At 50.5% G+C, this 23,524-nt stretch overlaps 2 protein-coding genes across 2 annotated transcripts in view; one reads left to right on the forward strand and one right to left on the reverse strand.

Annotated features, from left to right (window-relative positions):
• Ntpcr (nucleoside-triphosphatase, cancer-related) overlaps positions 1 to 571 on the forward strand; it is a 14,718-nt gene extending 14,147 nt beyond the window's left edge. Inside the window, exon 5 of the mRNA XM_021170583.2 lies at positions 104 to 571. Within this exon, the coding sequence (XP_021026242.1) occupies positions 104 to 172 (69 nt within the window). The 3' untranslated portion in view covers positions 173 to 571. The remainder of the gene's footprint in view (positions 1 to 103) is intronic.
• A 3,320-nt stretch (positions 572 to 3,891) lies between these two features.
• The window catches only part of Pcnx2 (pecanex 2), a 145,949-nt gene continuing 126,316 nt past the window's right edge, over positions 3,892 to 23,524 (reverse strand). The window contains exons 28-34 of the mRNA XM_021170316.1: positions 20,716 to 20,837; positions 15,295 to 15,439; positions 13,982 to 14,212; positions 13,164 to 13,438; positions 11,583 to 11,773; positions 5,856 to 6,304; positions 3,892 to 4,708 (exon numbers count right to left, since the gene is read on the reverse strand). Coding sequence (XP_021025975.1) covers positions 4,535 to 4,708; positions 5,856 to 6,304; positions 11,583 to 11,773; positions 13,164 to 13,438; positions 13,982 to 14,212; positions 15,295 to 15,439; positions 20,716 to 20,837 — 1,587 coding nt within the window. The 3' untranslated portion in view covers positions 3,892 to 4,534. The remainder of the gene's footprint in view (positions 4,709 to 5,855; positions 6,305 to 11,582; positions 11,774 to 13,163; positions 13,439 to 13,981; positions 14,213 to 15,294; positions 15,440 to 20,715; positions 20,838 to 23,524) is intronic.

Genomic DNA, 23,524 nt, shown 5'->3' on the forward strand with positions numbered 1-23,524 from the left:
GCTGGCTCCTACCTCCCTTCCCTGCTCTCTAGGAAATGTTGGCTCGGAGGAGCAGAGGGGGAGGAGGTGCTCTCTAAGCTTGCTGTCTTGCCTTGCCCCACAGGTCACCAGGGAGAACAGAAACAGCCTCCTGCCAGATATTGTGGCCGTCGTGCAGAGCAGCCGGACGTAAAGCAGCAGTGTCGGGGTCCAGCTCTGCCTCTGCTCACGGTGGGCCCTGAGCAGCACCCAGTCAGTCCACCGTGTCCTGTGTGTGCTCCAGACTTGTGCTGCCTCTTACGGTTGTGCATGTGATCTGAGTAGATTCTAAAACGAGTCTGCCAAACGTTAGGTGGAATTCACTCCCACCGGGGTGTATAATATGTTTGGGGCTGAGGAAAGACGGGGGTTCATTTCTTCCTTGACTTTGGGTGCTGTAGATATTAAACACCTCTCCAGGTGCAGCTCCATAGTGGTGCAGCTGAAAGCAGAAACAACTGGTTCTCTTCAATTATTTCCAAAGGAGGGAAAAAAAATCAGTTCTCCTCTCCCTCTCTTGTTTATTCCTGTTTCTTGACTAATAAAAATGGAAATAAATGTGGTGGTTCAGATAGACACAGGAGTCCTTGTGTGGGAAGGACAGCTTCCACAGTGCTGCTGTTAGCCACAGGCCAGACATGGGCAGAAGCTCCTGTCTGTGCTGACTTCTAACCCAGGCATGGTTTCCAATCACTCCGAGCCCAAGTGCCCTTCCTGGGAAGAAAGGGGGCATGATCCTCATCAGAGAAGGCTTTGGAAGCTGATTGGAACTGCGGTCCCCACCAGCTGCTGCAGGGGTCCTCTGTGAGGAGTGAGCTCACAGGCAGGTGGCTCAGCCTGCACTGGGGGTCTGCAGCACTAGGAAAGAGTCAACTATGGGCACCACAGGGTCCATGAAGGCCCGAGGCTCCCCTCTTAGACTCTTAGATTATTTGGACATTTTTTTTTTTTTTTAGCAGCAGCATTAATGACAACAAAGGACCTATGGGCATATATGGGCCTGTGCTGACTGTGAGCTGGGCACTAGAACCCAGTGGATAATGCAAGAAGCACTTCACATGAAGGCCAGAGCCTTCGCTTGGGACGGGCTCTCATGTTCGTCTTCACTCCAGAGTAGTTTCAAGGCCTGTCTTGTTCTTGTCAAGCCTCTAGAGTAGTGGTGTCAACCTGTGGGTTGCAACTTCCGGGGGATCAACCCTTTCACAGGGGTCACCTAAGACCATTAGAAAACACTGATAAATACATTACTATTCACAACAGTAGCAAAATTACAGTTATGAAGTAGCAATGCAAGAAAGGTTTTTTGTTTGGGTGTCACCACAACATGAGGAACTGTATTAAAGGGTCCCAGTATTATGAAGGTCAAGAACTACTGTCCTAGAAGGACCCCTGCAGGAATGCCTTCTAGATGAGGAACTGGGGTCTCAGGAAGGTCTACCTGTCTGCTGGGAGCAGTAGCTGCCTCCCTCCACCTCTATTCCCCAGGTAGGCTGTCCAAGTAGAGAGCTCATGGCCTTGGGCAGGCTGGCTGTGATGCCATCAATGGGTAACCAAGGCAGCTGGGACTCAGTAGAGGTTGGAACTGCTAGTGTCAAAGCAGCAGGTCACCCAGGACCTGAGTGTACCCAGCCAAAAGTTGCTACACAGCCAGGCCCTGTCAGGGAGCCCTACTCAACCCTTTGAACCTAGAACGAAGGAGGCAGAGAGGAGAAATAGTGCTGGAATCAGAGTGTCCCTGCTAGGCCCAGGGGGACCTCATGATGGCATTTTACTTGGCCCTTCTACTGGTGTGCACCTGTAAGCAAAGCACTTGGGAGTTAGGTGCACAAGGATGGTGAGTTCCAGGTCAACCCAGGTTACACAGGGAAACACTCCCCAAAAACAACTTTTAAATATCACAGTCACGGCAGGTGGGAGACTCAAACCTAAGGCTGAATGGCTTTAGGGCATGCCTTTCATCTTGCCCTCACACTGCAGTACAGCTGACAAGTCCTTCAATGACTATACCACTCACCGTCAAAGATGAGCGTCGGGGTTAGGGAGCAGGTATGCAGACTGCAGATGCGAATCCTAGGATTGCAAGGAACCAGGATGAACAGCGTTGGAGTCTCTAATGGAGTTGGGTGTGGGTCCTGACATGAGTTCACATCGAAATTGCTCCAGAATAAGATGGCAGAGAACCAGTGGGAGAAAGACCGATGGAGCCCTTGCCACCTCTCTCTTTGCAGGTTAGACCACCAGCTGCTTCACACCCAGTGGCTTGAAAATCATTTCTTTCTTATCTCTGAATGAAAGTAAGCTTGTGTGTGTAGGCCACGTGGCTTTTAAGTAGATGATAGAGTATGTTGGGTGCTCCTGGCTGATGGGGAGGCTTCTAGGAAAGCTACAAATTCATCAGCTCATGGTCCTCACCCCTTGGATCATAGAAGGTCCTGGGAACAGTGTGGGGGACCTGTCCTCTTCCCATTGAGATTGGAGTTCATAGAGGATTGGGTTGACCCGTGTGTGCCATTTGCACACACTGTAACATAGTGGCTTGGGACAGAATGGCACTGAGCAGGGACTGGCTGCATAAACGGACTGTGCCCCACACGTCAGACACAGACAGTGGAACGGCCACCAATTTTAGACAAGTGTTTCCTCAGAGTCAGACACTGCAAAGCTTAGTACTGCATCTGGAGAAATGCTTTGGTTTGGTGTCAACTGCACAGACAGATGCCAGCTGAACACTTGAGCCACCGTGGCAGGAAGTGTCATGCAGGCCCGTCTCTTGTTCTTCCACCAGAGCAAATCAGGCTCTGTGACACAGGACTCCCTCCTGGGAGGAATTGAGCAACATGCCATACATACAAGTGTTATTAAATTAAAGCCAGAGGTGTACAAATCCCACCCCTCGGGTTCAGGGAACCCCCGCAGAAGAGGAGGCAGAAAGGATGTGAGAGCTAGAGGGCACAGAGGATGTCAGGAAACAAGGGTCCTTAAACCAACAGGATCTAAGCTCCTATGAACTCACAAGGCAGAGAGCACAGAGCCTGCGCAGGTCTTCACCAGGTCCTCTAGCATGGCTTCCAGTTCAGTGCTTTTGTTGCATCCCTGAGTGTGTGAACATGGGGTGTCTCTGATTCTTGTGTCTTCACAAGAATCTATGGGCAGGATGCTGTACAGGATGCAGTTCATGGGTCTGGTCTTCACCTATTGGAGTTTACCTTTCCCCTACTGACTGGGTTCCAGCCCCTTAGAAAGCTCCCTGTTCGTGGGTGCCAAGCAGCAGACAGCCCTACTCCCGGATGCTTGCTAGAAGGCATTCTTTTTCCTTTCTCTGATTTCAAGTAGGGGGTGCACCCCCCGGCTCAGAGCTAGCCACTTAGTCCCAAGTATTGGCAAGCTGCCCAAGCTTAGTTTCAGGAAGAAGCCAACCGAGTGTGATTTAGTCAACCTGAGAACAGCAGTGCGTCACGCCAGATTCTCAGATGCACAGCTGAACGGAATGCAGACTATAGAGAGATGCTCTGTCTCTGCTTCAGGACAGCAAGAGGCTCTGCCCCAAAGACCAAGGTGGACAGCACCCAAGGTACGGTGTCTGAGGCTGTCCTCGGGCTTCTACATATGCACGTGAACACACATGAGAAGTAACTGTGCCTAAGCTGAGCACTTCTTTCATTCTGCCATGGTCATTCCAGAAGGTTGGTGAAGGGGATGAGAGAGGTAGCATCCCCCATATGGGGACATCTCCTATCAGCAGGAGGGTGTACCTCTGCCCTGCTCTGCCCTGTGGGAGTATCTGAGATGGGATTTGACACCCCTGTCCCCCCTACAAAAGTCTTTCTCAGAGTACAGGAGATGCGTTTAGGAAGGACAATAGACAGGCAGCCATAACTGTAAACATTTTAATCCCTAAAACAAAGGTCTGTGCAAATGTGCTCACGTACAGTAGAGCTTAATCAGCTTGGAAGACAGAGCATGCGTTTCCGGGAAGCACGCAGGGGTCCCAGGTAGCCCAGAACTTGAGAAAGAGGAGCATGTCACCTCTAAGCTCTCACCTGGGACCGATGCACCACTAGGCTGGCTGTTGCTAGTGACTTGCACTTACAGCTGTGCAAAGGTGATAAAGAACAAGGCTGAAGGCCTCTGACCTCCCACTGCTGGCCTAGGAGCTGTGAATCCTGTGCTCTCAAATGGTGACAGTAACGTGTAAAGTGCCAATAACTTAGCATGCAGCTGTTCTAATTTAACCAGCGCAGGAAGGAGCTGCTAGTCACGGGCCCTACTACGCACTCTAGTTGTTTTGAGATATAACATGGCTTTTGTGAGAAATGTCCAACTTTTGAGCGGTGCCGGAGGGAGGAGGTACAATGTCTTCTCCCCAGCCCCCATGGTGTGGGAGTGTTTTCAAAACCTGAGTTAACCTTAACGTTTTTTCTAGAACAGCTCTGCCTTTTCCCCCCTGGGAAGAACCAATGTGGCTTTGGAGCAGGGGGAAGAGTCGCCATCTCTCTCACACCAGATGTGTGTTCTACTATTGCTCATCGGAGGTACTCTGCTGGGAAGCCGTGTCATCCAGGCCCATGTCCTCCTGGCTTGCTCTCCGGCACAGTACCCCCAGGTTCTCCTCCACAGGCTCTGCCAGGCGTCCGTCTTGAAGCTGCCCCTGCTCTGGGCTGTCAGTGGGTTCACATGGTTCTGAGAAGTGCTTCAAAAACAGAACAGAGACAGCTCAGCCTAGGCTTACTGCCTGGCTCTCCCAAGTCGCCCGACCCCACCACTCAGACATAGGAACTGAGGCCAAGGTGGCTGCGTGCTTTGAGGGTGGGCTCTTACACTGGGTCAGAGGACAGTCCTGACCAGGCAGCCTCTGAGGGTAAGGTGTGTCACCAAGCTGCATGTCTACATGGCCTCTGAATGTGGGGCTCTGCTCAGGAGACATGCCCCAAATCCAAAGGTGACTCAAGGGTGTGGCCTGTGTATGCTTGTCCGACAGCCTCCGAGCCCCTCTCCACCCACCATGCCCTGGTTCTGATGCTGTCATTGCAGATTCAACTCAGCAGTGACACAAGAACCCTTAGATCCCAGATGCTCAGAGTCCTATGGACCTGCTGTCCTTGCTAGAGACAGAAGAGGAGAATTGCCATGGCTCTGGAAGTAGAGTGTGCTTTAGTAAATGGGGAAAGAAAGGCAAGAAAAACATTCAGTGATGCTTCAGTTAGGCAATTAAACTCACGGAAGCTCCTGGACTCACCAGTACCTTCTCTTCGGCCAGGAAGCATGGATCTGCCTGAGCTTAGCCTTAACTCTCATGTTTTGTTTTTTCTTTCCTAACACAGCATGTAAGAGAACGTCGCAGTGTTTGTCAATCCCTCTCTTTCTCACGTATGAATCCCAGCTGGTCAGCTGAAATTCGGTTAGCACGGCTTCTGAGCAAGTAGCATCTTATTTAACTGAATCGTTTAAAACTCTGTTTCAGGGATGGAACCACTTGGCAGTGGTTAGACATCTTTAAAATCAGGAGTCCATGGCAATTTAACTCTAGTGTCTACTCCTGTCTCTTCTTCTCCTTCAGGGCACAGTGGCCTTGGGAAGGAAGGAATCCCGCTTCCATTGACTGAATGCAAGGAAGTGTGTCCCCATTCTTGGGTTTCTGGCTTCTGGTAATGACTGTGTTGGGGTACACTGAGTCACCATGATAACATCTGTAGGGCTTGTGACCAAAGGCTGGGATGCTCTTTCATTTGCTATAGAGCAACCTGCCCTGGAAGGAGGCAAGAGCATTTGGCTGGTGTGTGGGAGCCCCGGGCCCTGGGATGCCCACCTGCCTGTCTCCCATCCCAGGTGGTCCTTACCCTAGCAGCATGGCCCGCGGCCCTCGCGGAGGGACCCATCACAATATTGACGCTGCTGGATGACTGGGTGTCGCTGGTGTTGCCCCCCTCTGCAGCAGAGAGTCCAGATATGACGAGTGCGCTGGAGAAGCTCCTTTTGCCAAAGAGGAAGCTGAGAGTAGAACTGGTTGAAGAGCCCAGGCTAGACCGAATGAGTGCCTCGGCCCGCTCTCGGACACTCAGGTGGCCCGTGGTGGTGACAGGAGGCGGCTGGGAGTGCAGAGATGCAGCTGAGGTGTGCAAAGAGAGCCGGCTGCCTGAGGGTCTCTGTGCTAGCTCGTGCACAGATGTGGAAGTCTGAAGGAAGGCCTGGTGGCTCTCTAGGATGGGACCCGAGGAGCTCAGAGTAGGTGGCCTCTGGCTTATCGCAGAGTGTGCCTGGACAGATTGGCTTCTGCCCTTCCTTCTGCCTGTCAGAGAGAGCAGAGCACTTGGTCAAGCCCCGTAGAAAGTACTTAATAAATATGGGGGCAGGGTCGGCCCCTTTCCATTATTAATCCACAGATTAATATGTCAACGACGGTAACACCCTCTTGAACCAATCCCCCCAAGAACCTATCTGGGCTTGATGGGCTCACCTCCTGTGTGCCATTTCCCATGGCTGAGCTCACCTCCTGTGACTGCCGCACCCTGGCTTTGCATCCTGGGCCACAGCTTTGAGATATGAACTTCCTGAAAACATTTCCTATGTGAATCATCCGAGTGCTTTTAGACGTAGAATTTAATTTCAGGGGACTGCAGAAGCCAGGTAGGTATATCACCAGGCATTATTCTGTCCTTTAAAATGTATCGTCTAATGACTGTGTTCAATGAAATGCCTTTTCCTAATTATGTGTGTATGTGCATCTGTGTGTATGTGTACTTGTGTGTAGTGCTCCTGGAGACCAGAAGTGTCCGTGCTCTGGGGCAGTTGTGAGCTGTCTGACAAGGGACTAGAACTCTGGTCCTTTGTAAAAGCGGTAAGTCCTCTTCTACCAAGGCATCTCATCAGACTCCTCCAGTGGAAACTTTCTGATGTTGTGTATCAGCATTGTCCATCCAGGAAACTGATACCAAGCCAAGAGAGGGGTAAGAGCTCTGGGGTTCTGTAATACAGTGGGGTAACATCTCACAGCAGCTGGATAGAAGAGTCTAAAGGAGCCTCACGTTGAAATGACGGCTGTGGGAGGGGCTATATGTGCTAATTACCCTGGTTTGATTGTTTCCCAAGGTGGATACACATCAGAGTGTCATTCTGCACTCCATAGACGTGGCCGTGGCTGGTCAAGAAATAAAACCTTTTTAAATCTTAGAAACGCAGCATTTTTGCCTCAGATGGCCAGGAATACCCATATCTGTGTGGTGTTGCAGACACCTGCACAACCTGTGTCCAGAAAAGCCAGGTCCGCCCAGAGAGACCCGGCAGCGGTTGGAGGTGACCCATTTAACCTTTGGTCACAGTGACGGTGTGCTCCTTTCCAAAGGGCATTTATTGGGGACCTGCCTGGGTTTCCTCTGGGCTGTGAAGATGGAAGTCTCAACTTGAGGTGATGTGTGGGGTCCCCAGAACTGGCGCTGGCTTCTCTAGGCTAAGCAGCCTGGGGCCTATCTGTCTTGGCCCTGAAGGTCCCTGCAGAGAAGCCAGTCTGACATGGCATCTTCTAAAGGGGTGGATGTTGTGAAGCAAGGAGTCTGGAAAGGCCAAGCCTCTGTGATTTCTAAAGCTGATCTCTGGCTAAAACCCTCCCCAGGTCAGCATTCTTCACCTGCACTAGGCAGGGCCTTCTGCTGATCCAAAGAGCAAAGGGAAAGATGCCTACAGAGCATCAAAAGGAGCTATACATAGCCCATGCAAGACAAAGGGCCCTCGCCAGTCCTGAAGTGTCAGCTACTCTCTCTCTCTCTCTCTCTCTCTCTCTCTCTCTCTCTCTCTCTCTCTCTGTGTGTGTGTGTGTGTGTTATACTTATGTGCACATTCACATGTGTGTGGTGAGGCCAGAGCTGATGCTAGGCGTCATCCTCTATTGCGCTCTGTTCCATGGTGACTGGCCATCGAGCCCCAGGGGTCCTCCTCTCCACCTGCCTCACAGTGCTGGGATTACGGGCTGCTGTTGAGGATCTGAACTCGGACCCAGGCTCAGGCAGTACAGACTGAGCCGTTTCCCCAGTTACCCCTCACATGCTCTTTTAGCTTTTCATTGCTCTTCTTTTTTTTTCTTCCCAATTTTAATTTTACAAACAAACAACACCGAGCATCAAGAAAGCTGTGTTAAAATCACCATGCTTCCCAGACTCATTATTTTACAATTAACTTATTTTTTCCAACGGTTGCATTATCACATCAAGAGCATTTCTAGGGCGAAACCTTCAGACCTGAATGGAAACGCAATGTGAATTACGTCCCTTGGTTCATTACGTTAGCTTTGTCTTCGATCATTAGCTGGAAGGTGTGGAGAGAATCCTTACTGATATTAAATAGCAGCCCTTCTCTCTGGTGTGGGACTCAGGCTAGTGGTGGGTTTGTATCCACTTGTAAGTAGGTCATCAGGCTCGCTGCAAGGCTATCTCTCCTGTGATGTTTACTGTTTAGCGTGATGAGGTGACTGGCTTGTGAGAAACTGTGTGAGGTTGACACATGGAACTCCTGGCAGTGGGCATGAGTGTGAAGTGCCCAGAACTTCGGTGTGGTGGCCTAGGCTGGCCTGCTTATTAGGATTCTGGCCATGCAGGAGCGCTCTAGGCTTCTGACAAAGGATCAGAACTGGAAGGGAAGACAGGAACCAAGACAAGGAGCAAAGACAAGGCAGGGCAGTCATGGGAGGTGAGCCCATCATGGCGAGTCTCATGTAAGACAGTCTCCTGTCCGTCAGAGGAGTGGTGAAAGGTCCTGCTAGAACTTTACACTCACTACTGATGAGCACCTGACTCCTTTCTACCTTGCTCTTTCCAGAGACATGTTTCTCATCCTTTTGTGGCTGCGTGCCTTTCTATCCCGTGACAGCTAGCACTTATGGTCTGAAGAACTGGCTCCCCCCAGGCTCATGAGTGGCATCCAGTTGTTGGTGGTGTTTTGGGAGGCTGGAACCTTTGGGTGGTGGCAGCTCCCTGGAAGATGTGGCTCACGGGGAGCTGGGCAGACCTTGAAGTTTACTGCCCAGCCGCTTCCCTCCGAGCACAGTGTGCCGCTCTGATGATCAGGTGCAGAATGATGCCATGTGCAGGCTGAGCCTGCGTGCTCCCCACCCCCGAGGGACTCTCTCCCGAGTTAGTCGATTGGGCTTCTCTGTGAAGAGCATGAATTTGTGTGCTTCTAGAGGCGAAGGAAGAGAAACACAGCCAGTAGCTCTTTCTTTGAACGGGGAAGGAGTGTGTCTCCTCTCTTCCTTCCTTGTTCTCCCAGTCTGCTGGACACAGGCTCGGCTGCAGTGCCCAATTACCTCATCTTGCTAGGCCTGGGGGTGGGGGTGGGGATCTTGGCTATCTACCATGCTCCTGTCTCCATTCCTGCCCACAGTAGGGAAGGAGTTGCTTCAGGGGGAATGAATTGTCAGTTTTACCCACCAGAAGGATGGCCACAGTTAAGTGGGCCCCTTGCCAGCCAGGGGGCAGGGCAAGGCTATGGCAGTCAGGGATGTAGCCAGGGGTACAGATGGGAGGCTGGGAGTATGAGGGTGTCCTGGGGCTCAACACTGTCAGGGCTAGGACAGGATAGCAGCCAAAGGGAGGCCACAGTGGGTAGGAACAGGGGCTCAGGGACTGTCCTCCCTCCTCAGAACCCCAGCTTGGCTGCTTACTAGCTGGGCACCTACGGGCAGTAACTTGCCTTCTCTGTGCCTTGTATCTCCATCTGGGAAGGGAAGACAGAACACTCCTAAGGGTCTAGAGCCATGGAGTGTGTAAAGGACCCTCATGTGGTATCCCAAGACTGGCACTGTGCCAACAATCTCTGTAGTACAGATCACATAGGACACAGAGCAAGGAAGACACCACATGGTAGGTCAGGGCTGGGAGAGCCTCAGCCTAGGACTGATTAGATTTGAGGGCTGGGAGCCCAGGCTCTGGGGTATTTTATTAGTTCAGAGCTGGGCTGGACTCAGAATAGTTTTAAGAAGCAATAATCAAACCATTGCCTGCTGTAGCTTTTTTGTTTTGTTTTGTTTTGTTTTTCGAGACAGGGTTTCTCTGAGTAGCCCTTGCTGTCCTGGAACTCACTCTGTAGTCCAGGCTGGCCTTGAACTCAGAAATCCACCTGCCTCTGCCTCTCAAGTGCTGGGATGCATGCGCCACCAATGCCCGGCTTTAGCTTTTCAAATATCTTGCATCAACGCAGGCCCTCTTCATCTGGTGGTAAGTGGGGAGGGGGGACTGCCATAGCCTGGGTCTTGAACTGGCTTCAGCAGCTAAGGGTACTGCTCGGCCCTGAAAAGGCAAAGCCATTCCTTCACCAAGAAGGGCCTGCCAGGGCCTCTGACACACTCGCTCTGGCCAGATGTGCCAGCAACAAGAACAAGAAAGTGCAGGTGCTCACACGATTTTCTGGAAAATCACCTGTGTGTCCTCAAGACACGTTTGTCCCATCAAATCAAAGGCTAGGGAAGCAACGTGGACCTCGGGGCGACTGGGGACCATGGGCACTGTGCTGGGCTCAGGATGGCAGCAGCTGGTGGATGGTGGAGCTGTGTTGGCTTCCGAGCAGCTGACTGCTGTATTTGCTGTGCCATCAATCACCCACCTACCAACCTTCCTGTTATCTACTGTCCAACTCCTCTCTATAGTCCCCAATTCTCACCTTTTCTCATCTGTGTACCTATTATCTACCATCTCATATTATATCATCTGTGTGTGTGTGTGTATATACACACACACACATATAATTCTCTACTATATATGTATATACATACACACATACATGCATACATATACATGTATATATTATATTCCTTAACTACCTAATGTATACTGGTCATCTATTGATATATGTCATTTAGAGTACCTATTATCTTATCTTCCTTCCTATCATTTCAACTATCTCCATGTTTATCTATCATCTATATATATATCTTCTGTCTCTGTCTATCTATCCATCTATCATCTATCTATCTATCTATCTATCTATCTATCTATCTATCTATCATCTATCTATCTATCTATCTATCTATCATCTATCTGTGTATTTTCTGTCTATCTCTATCTATCTCCTCACCCAGCCGGCATCAGAGCCGTGTCCATCTGCTATAGTGTGCTCCGTGGCAAGTAGAAATAGGGTTTTAAGGTTTAGACTCAGCTCCCAGGCCGTTCTTCTGCTTGTTCAGATTGTACCCTTCCACCCTAGTTCTTCCTACCTTGGAATTTTGGTGGTCACACAGCTTCTGAGGAGCAGAGGACTGCCTACAGACAGAAAAGGACACCATGCAGGTCTGTGGCTACAGTATGCCATACCCAAGATACATACAGTGAAGCAGCACTGAGAGAGACAGAGTGAGTGGCATGTCTGGTGGGCAGGGAGACAGATAGACAAAATAGCTGCCCAAGGAAATGAACACTGGTAGATGGAAGCTGGACCCAGCCAGCCAGAGAGCATCAGTTGAGCAAGTTCTCTTCTAACAGGCACAGCCACTGACCCTATGTGCCTTGATTGCAGCAAAGAGGCCCTGGAGATTAGGAATCATATTATTCCATGATGTCTGCCCTGTGGCCCTGGGCACTCACCTGCCCTCTGAGCCTCTCCACGGGGTGAGGCCCACTGCTGGGTGCCTCCTTTCCTGGGTTGTTCTGTGCTGCCGTCCCGGCTCTCGCCATTAGGGGCGCTACCGCCACCCGCTGATGGTACAGCTCCACCCTCTCCATCTTCAATGTTGCCACCACCACTCCGCTGGCCCACACTGCAGTCCTTTCTCATTCTGTGGGAGGGAGGGTGTGCTTCAGGGTCTCACGAACACATCTCTCATACAGTCACACTCCACACAGTGACATCAGTTGAGATGGCAGCTTCATGAGATTGTGTCACCAAGTGATGGGTAGTTGGCTTGTGTAGTGCAGCTCTGATGTTCTGCAGGCTGGATCCCCATTGCGAGTGACACCCAATTATACTGCTGATCCCCAACCCTAGCCTTAAGTGAACTGAATGGGCACTCTTTCCAGGTAGACGGTACCCCTGGAGTGCAAGGGAGGAAGGGGTTCAGTGTATAATAAACCAGTAGGCATGGCAGGATGAGGAAGCATCAGTCTAAACCTTCCATAGGAACCCATCAGGAGTGCAGGCACACTCAAGCAACGCTGAGGATGCCCCCAGCAACCAGAGGCTCATCACTGCATTGGGAAGAAGACAGCACTGAAGGACATGCTGGAAGGTTCAGGTTTGGCTCTCTCCAGCAGCCAGTCACTTCAAAACACCCAGAGAGAGAGCTGAGAGATGGCTCAATCAGACAAGCACTTGCTATGCAGTGTAAGCCTGATGTCGGGATATGACCTGCAAAGCCCATGTAAAAAAGCTGGGTGTGGTGGTGTGCACTTGTAATCTCAGTGCTGGGTAGGTGGAGGCAGGCACATCCCTGGAGCTCACTGGTAAGCCAGTCTAGCCTAATTGGTGGGTTGTGGGCCAGGGAGAGACATTGCCTTAAAAAACCAGAAAGAAGGGATTCTACCATATTGTCCTTTCAGTGCCACATGTACAGGTGTGCCTCAACATGCACACACGAGCACACACCCACACACTCGTACACATATGCACGAACATACATGTACACACACACATGTACACACAAGCATGCACACATATGCATGAACACATGCACACACTCATGTATGCATGCACACATACATGCAAACACATGCACGCATGTGCATTCATGTACACACACATGCACGTGTCCACACATATGCACACACATGCACACACTGATGAATGAGACCTAAAGAATGATACCCAAGGTTGTCCTCTGGCCTCCATACTCACCTGCACAAAGGTACATACACAGGCAAACATGTATACACACACACACACACACACACACACAAAATAAAAAATAAAACATAAAAATACCCACACTCCCTCTGACCAGGTAGAGAGCAGACACAACTTGGGCCTGAGGGTAGGAAAGTGACCCTGTGCGTATGTCATTCCCCATTGATCCACCCCGAGTGGGAGACGTGTTTAAAGGTCACTTGGGCACAGCAGGTCCACTCATATAAGACAACAATGACCACCATCATCACGCTGTTGAACTCCACAGCGCTCAGCTCCAAACACTCCTCCCCAGTGCACAGGCAGAGGCCTCTGGGAAGTCCTACCTCAGCCACCTTGTCTGGAACCACGTCCTCACGCGGTTCAGCGTGACAGGTCCGCCCCAGACGCTCTGCAGCTGCTTGTGGGTGCCCAGGTAGGACGTGGTCAATGGGGAGACATACATGGGGTAGCCCAGTGGCTGGTCACAGGACGAGTTGATGAGGTTGCGCAGGACCTGCTTGTTGTTCTGGATGCTTCCACGCTCAGGGTTGCGGTTGCGCAGGAAGATGAGCTCTTGCTGCTGCCCTGCCCAGAGTCCTCGGACGCACTCCTTGTTCACCTGTGAGCAAGGGCGGGGTTGGGAGGAGTGCAGCCCCCCACCGGCTGTCAGTCTGGGGTTTAATCCCTGCAGAGTGGATGTGGTTCTAGGACAGGGAGTCTGGGGGTGTAACACGTGGTCTAAGGCCGTTGTCTCTGTTCTGAAAATGACATCATGCACATAGGGGGAACTTATCAGGGACATCAGATTTTCCTCTTAGTCCCATGCATTGAAGGGACATGAGGAAAAGGGCTCTTACACCCAGGAGCAGGAATCAGAGAACGTTCTGGAACTTTGAAGTAGGCATGTCCAACTTGCAGACAACGGTCCACATGTCCTACATCATAACTTACTTAAGACATGAGAGACTTTATAAAGAAAAACCCACCCAAACGAAACAAAACTGTGTTGTGAATTTGGTTGTCTAAGGACAGAGACAACTCCAGCAGTGGACCAAGGCTTTCAGGCTGCTTCGCTGCCTCGCCCCTCTCTGCCAGCCAGTGCTCCTCTGACCTAGGGACCAGTTGTGTCAACCGCATCCTTTCTCCTTGTTCCCTGGCTCACCTTGATGACCTTGAAGCTCAGGAAGCCCCTGTGGAGCATGATGACCTTGTACTCATCGGCGCCCTCGTCTACCACGTGCCTCAGAGTCAGCAGCTCCTCCTTGTTGGACAGCACAGCTCCTCGCCAGGCCGGGTCTCCCTCGTGGCAGATCACCACCTTCTTCTCGAAGGACCGGATGGCCTCATAGAGAACCGCGGGGTCTTCGTACTCATCGGGGCAGGTGAACTGGTCCTGGTGGGGAGAGCCCAGGTGGGCTCAGTGAGGCCAGAGCTGCTGGTTCTGGGCAAGGGCAGAGGGGGACTTGCAGTGGCCTCCTGGGCCACCTGCCCTCCTCATTCCCTGCACGACTCCACCATGTTACTGAACCCTGAGCTGGGTACTCAGGGCATCTCAACTCATTGTCCCTCATAAGCCTAGGAGAGAGCTGCATGGCTCAGGCCTCTGACGTTTAGGTCAGGGCCTCTCTTCCTCCCCCTATAGTCTCCTATAAGAAAATGGCCATTAGCTAATGTCAGGTTTATTTAGACCACCCCGTATTTCCAAAGCTAAGTGTTGAGTAATTTCCAAGGCTCTCCAGAAAAGAGGTAGCAAGCTTTTCAAAGATTATATTTTTATTAATTCATTTTTTGTAACTTTTTTTTTGAGACAAGATCACACTCAGTATCCGAGGCTGACCTAGAATAACTCATCATTTTAATTATCTGAGTATGTAATACACACCAGAAAGAGATGAAGGCTCTGTTACTGACTTTATCCTTCTCTGTGTATAATTGCATATAGAGGCCAGAGGGCAACCTTAGGTGTCTTCCTTTGCTGGCTGTCTATACTTTGCTGTTGTTTTGAAATAGGTCTTTTACTGACCTTAGAGGTCACCAGTTTGGCTAAGCTGGCTTCTCAGTGACCCCTAAGGAGCCTCTTGTCTTGGGGTCCACACCTAGGTTTTCTACCTGGGTTCTACAGTTCAAACTCAGATCCTTCATGGTTGCCCAGAAAGCACATACTGACTGAGGCATCTCCCTGGCTTCATTAGTTACTTTTCTCCTCACTGGACACAAACACCCTAAAGGGAAGGGTTCTCTACTTCAGCTTATGGTTTAAGAGGATCCATGCCACACTCCTTGGCTGAGTTGAGTCTAGGCCAGAGAGGAGGCAGAGCGTCCCTGGGAGGAGGATGGGGGAGGATGGAGGAGGATGGAGGAGGAGGTTGCTCACCTTATGGAGAGCAGGGAGTAGTGTAATGGGGTAGACTCTTTTTCCAGTTTCAGATTAATCCTTTTTTTTTTTTTTTTTTTTTTCCAGAAGCGGCTCTTTACCTGGTGCAGTTTCAGGGACATCCGGATGGCTGGAACAACAACTTTGTGTAGCAGGTCCATGTCAGCAAATACCCACTCGTCTCGAGCGGTGACCCGGAAGTCGCCTTTGAAGAGGGCGTGCAGGCCGTAGAGGAATGAGTCTAGGCTGTAAGACACAGTCATACTGCTATGGGCTCACAGGCTGGAGGACAGTCACACCATGCTGTGGGCTGACTCTGCACAGCTCATGACCTCTTCACTCCTACCAGCATCTACATTTCCTGGTTTAAGGATTACCTTCCGGGGCTGAGGAGATGGCTCAGTTGATACCCACAAGCACGAGGTCCTTACACACAAACATGGATCCCGAGTTCCCAGAACCCACATTACAAAGTCATGTGTGGTGTCCTGTGCTTGTGATCACAGAGCTGAGGAGGCAGAGGTAGAATGGCCCTGGTTCCAGCCACACAGCGTAGCTTTATCAGTGAGCTCCAGACCAATGGAAGATTCGATCTCAAGGAAGATGGATGTAGCAAGATTAGCAAGAGATGTGCGGACACTTACACACACACACACACACACACACACACTCTTCCAGTATGGGAAGACAGGGAACTGTGGACTTCTTCCAGAACCCCAGTGCCCGGCCCCACATCCAGGTATGAAGTATGCTAGTGCCTTGGTGTAAGGCCATCTCCCATCACCTTAGGAACCACTGACACAATCTCTGTGTATGAAACTGAGACCCAGCTTGGAACAGGCCACACCCCTACACCAGAAGGCCAGGGCAGCAGGCTCACCCTCCTTAGCCACACTGGCTCTGCCACATATACCCTTCCTCTCCTCACCAGAGACTTCTCTTCTTGAGACTTTGGGGTGTGTTAGCCGTAGTAGAAACTGGATTCTACCAGGATAGATATCACCCAAGCATGGACTCGGGTTCTCAGAACATAACTGTCCCCACTGTCCCTTTTATTCACGACTAGGAGAGGGACAGGGTGGTGAGGGTCATGTCCAGGCTTTCCAAATGGCCGCCTGCTCACAGAGCAGAATGAAGAACAGGATATCACACAGGGGAAGTCACTCAGGGCCTGGGGCCTTTTCTGAATGCACATGATGAAGGGGCTCAGGAAAGCCATGGGCCCTGACTTTGGGGGGCAGGCAGGATGGTCTTTCTCTCCTCCACCTTAATTTCTATACTACTCCTTCTCGTGAGATGCAGGGGTGTGGCAAACAGGCCGCTGCAGCCCAGCAGAGCGGCAGGAAGGCCAGTGCCATGGGCTGAGGCTGCCATAATGGAGTGACACCTGCCATCTGCTTCTGGGGAAACATCTGGGGATGCCCCTGTTGACGGAAAGGGACTAATCATAAAAGTGGAGATGGGGTGCTAAGCCATGGGCAGGGTGGATGCAGGACGGGATTGGGGAGTCCATACTGTACACTCAGTGTAGATGGAAAAACCCCTTTTAGATGTGGGAATGAGAGGACAGTACAAAGGAAGACTTGAGGATTCCCCAGATCCCCCAGGCAATATTCACAGATACAGCTGCAGACATTGCTCCCTCCCACGCCTTGCTAAGACACCCATGCCCCTACCCGAGGCCTCAAACCATCTATTTATACCTCAGTTAACAATTGTCTTGTCTGAGACAGTGTCACACTGCGGTGCTTACGGCTGTTTCATTAAAGTGGCTCTCCACGTGAACCGGAGCCGAAGCGCAAATCCCTTCAGCCCGGGAAATGACCCCTTGACCCCACACATCGCAGAGTTCTAGTGGGAGGTGTTTCATAACTCTCCTTTTCCCCTGGAGGCAATGAAGAAGACAAAGGTATCCATCAATCGAGCTGGGGCGAAGCAGGGCAGGGCGGGGAGCAAGGAGGGTGGAAAGCTCTAGAACACCTGACGTGAATTTGGGTTTGGAGCTGTGTCCTTTTAAGCTTCTACTGAGAAGCCCGTGTGATCGTGTGCAGTTAGAATCTCTGAGCATGGAGGTAGAAATAGGGGTCCTGCAGCTCACTTGGCAGCCAGTCTAGCTCACAGGGAGAGAGGCCCAAGCCACTGAAAGAAGTTGTTTCTAAAACCAAGGTGGATGGTACCTAAAGAATGGCAGCCAGGGTTGCGCCCTGGCTTCCACACACATTGGCACACACATGTGTACCTGAATACACACACACACACACACACACACACACACACACACACACCTTGACTGGACTGAGAGGAGACACACTCCCAACCTGCTGGATCTGGGCTGTCACTGCTGTGAGAGAGTTGCACACAGCACAGTCAGGGTTTTCTTTCTGAAAGGAGACCAAGCCCCTCTCACAGCCCATCAGGCGGGTAGGCAAAGACTGGCTATGCCACCGTGGAGCCAGAATGCTCGGAGAACCAGGAGACAGATGGTGACTGTGTCCAGGCAGGGACGGCAGGAAGGAACTAGATCTGGCTCTGACTCCTCCCCTTCCTGTTACTACTTTGCTCCCCTTCCTGTCTGACCAGTCCTACCATGCCCTTCATGTGATGGATTTGAGATCATGAGCCAAAATAAATCCTTCCTTCTTTGAATTTGACCTTACAGGCATTCTGATCACAGTGACAGGAGCAAGAACTAACCCTGACCCACCTAGCCTGGTTATCACCTTTGCTCTCTCCACAGTGTCTATCAGTCACTGGGATTGGGCCCACAGGGGAGTCCATGTCTGAGGACAATTTTGACATCACAACTGATGCAAGGACACTCAGTAGAGTCTGGAGTGTAAGAGCAACTCAGAACAGCCACCCAAGTGGCTATAGCCACAGTGTTGAAAACCCCCAGGCCCGCTGGGAAGGGTGAACAGTGCTGGAGCTGAGGTCATCTAGTGCCAAAGGACGGGTGCCAGGGGTCACCAGCTGTGTTTAGGCTTTGGGGAAGCAACTTTGCCACAGGGCTAGTGTCTGCAGGACTCACTGGGGTATGGCCAGCACAGACTGACCTGCTCTGTATCCCAAAATGCACTGCAAGAGCAGCGCAGCAAGCGGGGGAGCACGCACAATGAGGTGATTCACCACTGCCTATTGGTCAGCCATGAGGGATGCCCAGCTTGCAAGATCTCAACCTGTGTCACCAAACCAGGGTAGGGCAGGAGACCTGTCACAGGGCCACAGTGATCTCTTGTCCTGTGTGCCTTCCTCCCTCTGTGACATCCACAGGCAAGGTTTTGACTCTACCCTGACACCAGTTCCCCCGAACACAATGGTCCAGATGTCCAGTGCCACCTCTGCTCCTGGGCTGCATTCGCTGGTCGTGTCTCATCCTTACACCCCCAAGAAAGCCATACAAGATACAGTTAGCATGTCATGTCGAGAAAAGGGGACCAGAAGGCTATAGAAGTGGGTGTGAAGGGGGAGAATCAGAACCCAGAGTGTGACAGCACACACACCAGCAGCTCAGGGACAAGTTAGAGCTCCTACACCAGGAGACACAGCTGCTTTAAAGGTGCACAGCTGGAACCTCCTTGCCAAACGCCCTGCTCCAGGTGTGTCAGAGAGCCCTGCTCCATCAGGCTGCAGAGGAGACGCCATGGTAAAAGCGTGAGACGTGGCTTATTGTAAGTCTTCCTGCGGTTCTTCCCTTTGGATTAGCATGCAGTGTTCCTACCTTCTGCCAACACTACACGTGTCGCTGTTAGAGCCCAGTTCTGCTATACCCTTCTCACTGTGGTGGATTTGAAGCCATGATCCAAAAGAAATCCTCGCTTCTTCTAACTGGTGATCACGGGCATTTTGATCACAGTAACAGCAAACACACCAAAACCCCAAACCTAACACAATTCCTGACCAGCCTGACCCTGTCTTCACCCATCCATAGACGTGCTCATCTGTCGGGATCTGGGGTGTGATAGAGCCTATTGGGTTCTAAAATGAAAATATTTCCAACAGGGAGCCTGGCTTGCTCCTAGATGGTAAGTGATACCCAGAATGCCCTGTCTGTCCTGGGCGGTTCCTTCAGGGCTGGTGTCTCCCTAGGAGCGAACAAATGCGATCCAGAAACTCCACCCACCAGGATCCTCCCGTCTCTGTCTCCCAGTACTGGATCTCAAGTGTGCACGATGTCATACCCAGGTTTTCGAGTGGGTAAAGGGATTTGAACCCGAGTCCTCAAGTTTGCTCAGCGAGCACTTTACCCCAAGGCTTCTCCCCAGATCTTACTTGTCATTGAGCTAGAGAGTTAACTGACAGGTTGGGGACAATTCCCAATGAGCTGTGTTAGCATCCATATTTTCCTGTAGGCCCAATGGCTGAAGTTGGGAGATGCATGTGTGTCCTAGTGACCTGGGCATTGAGGGTTCATGGTGGCAACTACTCCCATGGGCACGACATTCTTGAGCTTAGACCATACTGGCACTGGAGCCATCACATAGTCAATGTTCAGGCATCATCTAGCACCGCAGCCTGGCATAGGGCACAGATGCTAAGCAGTGGGAGGGAGTGACAGACATGCAGGACTAGCTGAGAAGCTCCGGAGCTCGCTCCTTCTCTGCCTCTTTCCTCATTTCCCCTGAGTGCTGGGAATCCAGCCTAGGTTCTCATACATGATAGACAAGTACTTAACCATGAACTCTACCTGTAGCCCCAACTTCCTCCTGTCTGCTAAACTCAAATGCTCCCTCCTGCACCAAGATTCTGACTTCAGCTGGCAACCTGCTTTTAATTCGCTAAGTCAGGAACTTGCATGCCCCACCCCAGGCCCCTCCCACCCCCAATGCTGAGAACCAAAGGTGAAGCCACACAATAACCACTGATGCCCAGTGTCTGTGGAGGTGGATGTCACAGGTTAGGTCATCTTAGCTGGAAAATTGGGGACAGTAGGGCCAAGCACAGCTTGTCTGTGCCAGACCTGCTCAGTGGTCAGAGGGTGACGGGACCGTCACTGTGATGGGATGAACATTTCACAAGCATCAACTTTGTCAGGCACTGGGCAAAAATCCATAGGCAGGTTCACAACCAGTTTATTTGAAGACAGGGTCTCGTGTAGCTCAGGCTGGCCTTGAACTCGCTGTGTAGCAGAGGATGACCCTGATCTTCCTGCCTCTACTTCCTGAGTGCAGGAACTACACGTGTGTGTCCCCATGCATGGCCTAGGTGGTGCTGAGGATTGACTCCAGGGCTTCAGGAATTCTAGACAAGCCTTTTACCTACCTTCTCAGCCAAACTCTCTCAACCTGGAAGGTTTGAGACCTGGAACCCCTGAGTTCAAACTGCCTGCTTTAGCATTTCCAAATGGAACAGTCTAAAGTTTACGATGACAAGAAACATTGTGCAGCCGTCCCAACCTGATTCATGAGTAACGGTGCATCTGAAAGGCTTGAAAGCAGGCCAAAATCGACGGACAGGATCTGTCAGACATAAACCCCAGGTGCCTGCACAAGCCCAAGACCCCCCTCTCTGTCTCCCAGGAGTACCTCATGGCCATGTTATGTGCAGCTGTTCCCAGAGCTCGCCTTCCCAGGATGCACAGGGCAAAGGCAAGTGTCACCAGAGCCGAGTCTTCGTCACTGTCCACATGCTCCAGGGTCTTGGAGAGCTGAAAGAACAGGAATGTGAAGGCAGCTGTCACCCTGGCTCTCACATATGTCACAGAAACAGGCTTCCATGGGGACACCATAGACAACCGGTGCCTCTGAAGTGACCCCAGAGTGGGGAGCCTCCTGAGCTGCCCATGGAAGTTTCTCTTATGGCTGGGCATTTGGGGAAAACACTGCATTAGGAAGGTTTTCTCACTGATTTCATGACATTTCTGACAAGAAGTAGTTAAGGATGAAAGGGGTTTTCTGGCCCACAGAAGAGATCATGGCAGGGAAGACATGGCAGCAGGAGAGGCCGGTGACTGGTCACACCGGTGCACAATCAGGAGGCAGAAGTTGAACAGGATGTGTGGGTCTGGGCTATGAGGCCTCAAAGCCTGTGTGGTGGTGTGATTAAGAATGGCCTCCACAGGCTCGAATATTTGAATGGTTAGCCACATGGGAGTGGCAGTTTTGAGGAAGGACTGGGAGGTGTGGCCTAGCTGCAGTAGATATGATCTTAATTGGAGGGAGTTTCTTTGAGGGTGGCTTTGAGGTTTTAAAAGCCAGGTTCGGTTTCTCTCTCTATCTGCCTATGAATCAGGATGGTGAAGTCTCAGCTACCTCTCCGGCACCATGTCTGCCTGTGTACTGCCACGCTCCCCACCAAACTATAAGCAAGTCCCCAATTAAATGATTTTAAGTATTCATTAACTCATTTTTATAAGAGTTGCTTTAGTCGTAGTGTCTCTTCACGGCAATAGAACAGTGACTAAGACATCCTGCCTCCACTGATCCACTCAGCCTCATGAGGCTCCCCTGTTTCAGGATGCTACAACCTTCCCAATGGTACTGCCATCGGAGGACCACATGTTCAAACATCTGAGCCTGTAGGGGAGGCATCTCACATTCAAACCTCAGCAGGTGCTTTCCAGGAACAAGGTGGTAAAGGTTAGATCTGATGAGAAAATGCTCTGGGATTTCATATTATGACAGGGTTAGGTCACAGAGACAGTCAGACCGTGCCCTCTAAGGTATGGCCACTACCATCTCCTAACATGGAGGAAAACCTGCAGAAAGCCAGATCAAGGAGGGCTTCTCTTTTCTCCCTCAGATAAGGGCCCTTTGAACAGACCCTTAATCCAAAATCTATGACTAATTAGCAGTCCAAGTCAGGCCCGATGGTACAGGTCAGCAAGCCCAGCTACCCAGGAGGCTAAGGCAGGAGACTGCCAGCTCATGGTCTGCTTGAACTCCAGAATGTGTTAGAGGCCATGCTGGGCAACTCCTCAAGAGCCTGTCTCAAAATAGAGAGTAGAAAAGGGGGCAGGGTGGGCATATAGGTCATATAGACCACCCAACTGGTATGGTAAGGTCCCAGGTTCATTGCCTGGTACTACAAGGGTAATAACTAACTAACTAACTAACTAACTAACTAACTATATATGTGTGTGTGTGTGTATAATATTCTGCTTACAGATTATTATACAGAATATATTATACAGAATATTACCTATATATACACACATCTATGTGTATGTATATGTCCACACATGTATATATATAATATTCTGCTTACAGAATATATTATTAATTATTATACAGAATATATAATATATAATATTATACAGAATATTAACTAAATTCGTATGTATACATCTATGTGTATATATGTGTGAATATATATCCACATATATACATATATAGGTATACACACACATACACATATATGTATATATTCTGCTTACAAAGGGGATAGTATAGGGTATAGGAGACACATTAAAGATTCTGTTTCTTTTTCTTCAGCTACCATATCCCTAGGTTGACACTGGCTCCCTGTCTCTGAGAAGTTAGTGCCATGGTTTGGTATCTTCTCCATAGTCTATGTATATTATCAGTGCTGAGGTTGTGGCTTTAAGCCTCATTCCCACAGCATCACTCATGGACTCAGCCTTCAGCAGGCAAAGGGGATGGATATTCATTCCGTGATTCACGCTGTCACCTCTGTCTGTGAGCAACTGTTACTCTTGGCTTCATCTGAGGAGGCAAGCTCGCCTTCGGGCATGCGCTCAGCTCATGGGCACTGCACTGGGAAATGACCATTATGGGAGCAGCCTGGGCCACCTGATGGTGGAGCAGACAGCATGTTCCTGAGTCAACATGTTCCATCTTCCTGACACCAGCGAAGCACTATGTCATGCGGCAAGATCAAATTTTAAAAAAAAAGTCAGTTTTGAGAGGACAGCTCACTATGTAGCCCAGGCTTGACTGGAACTCACTGTGTAGCCTGAGATGACCTATAGAAGGCCTTCTGCCTCAGCCTCCCCATTAGTAAGATTATAGACATGAGCCTCCATGTCTGACTCAAAGTACAATTTAATATTTATTAAATTGTTCCATATATATATTCAGGCATTGGAGTGCTTGTTTCTCAACCATAAAGACCTGAGTTCAGATCCCAGTGGAAACACTTGTTGCCATACTTCGGTAATCCCAGATCTCAGAATCTGGGAACGCAGAGACGAGGATTCTTGCTGGCCAATCAGGCTTTACAAACTGGTGAGTTCCAGGCTCAGAGAAATCCTGCCTCAAAAATAAGGTGGGGAGTGACCGATAAAGACACCCGGCATGGCCTCCGCATGCATGCACACACGCATGCACAGGCACAGGATAAAATTAAATTATTATGAAAAATTAATAATTATGT

The sequence above is a fragment of the Mus caroli genome, chromosome 8 (genome assembly GCF_900094665.2).
Source record: "Mus caroli chromosome 8, CAROLI_EIJ_v1.1, whole genome shotgun sequence".
NCBI lineage: Eukaryota > Metazoa > Chordata > Mammalia > Rodentia > Muridae > Mus > Mus caroli.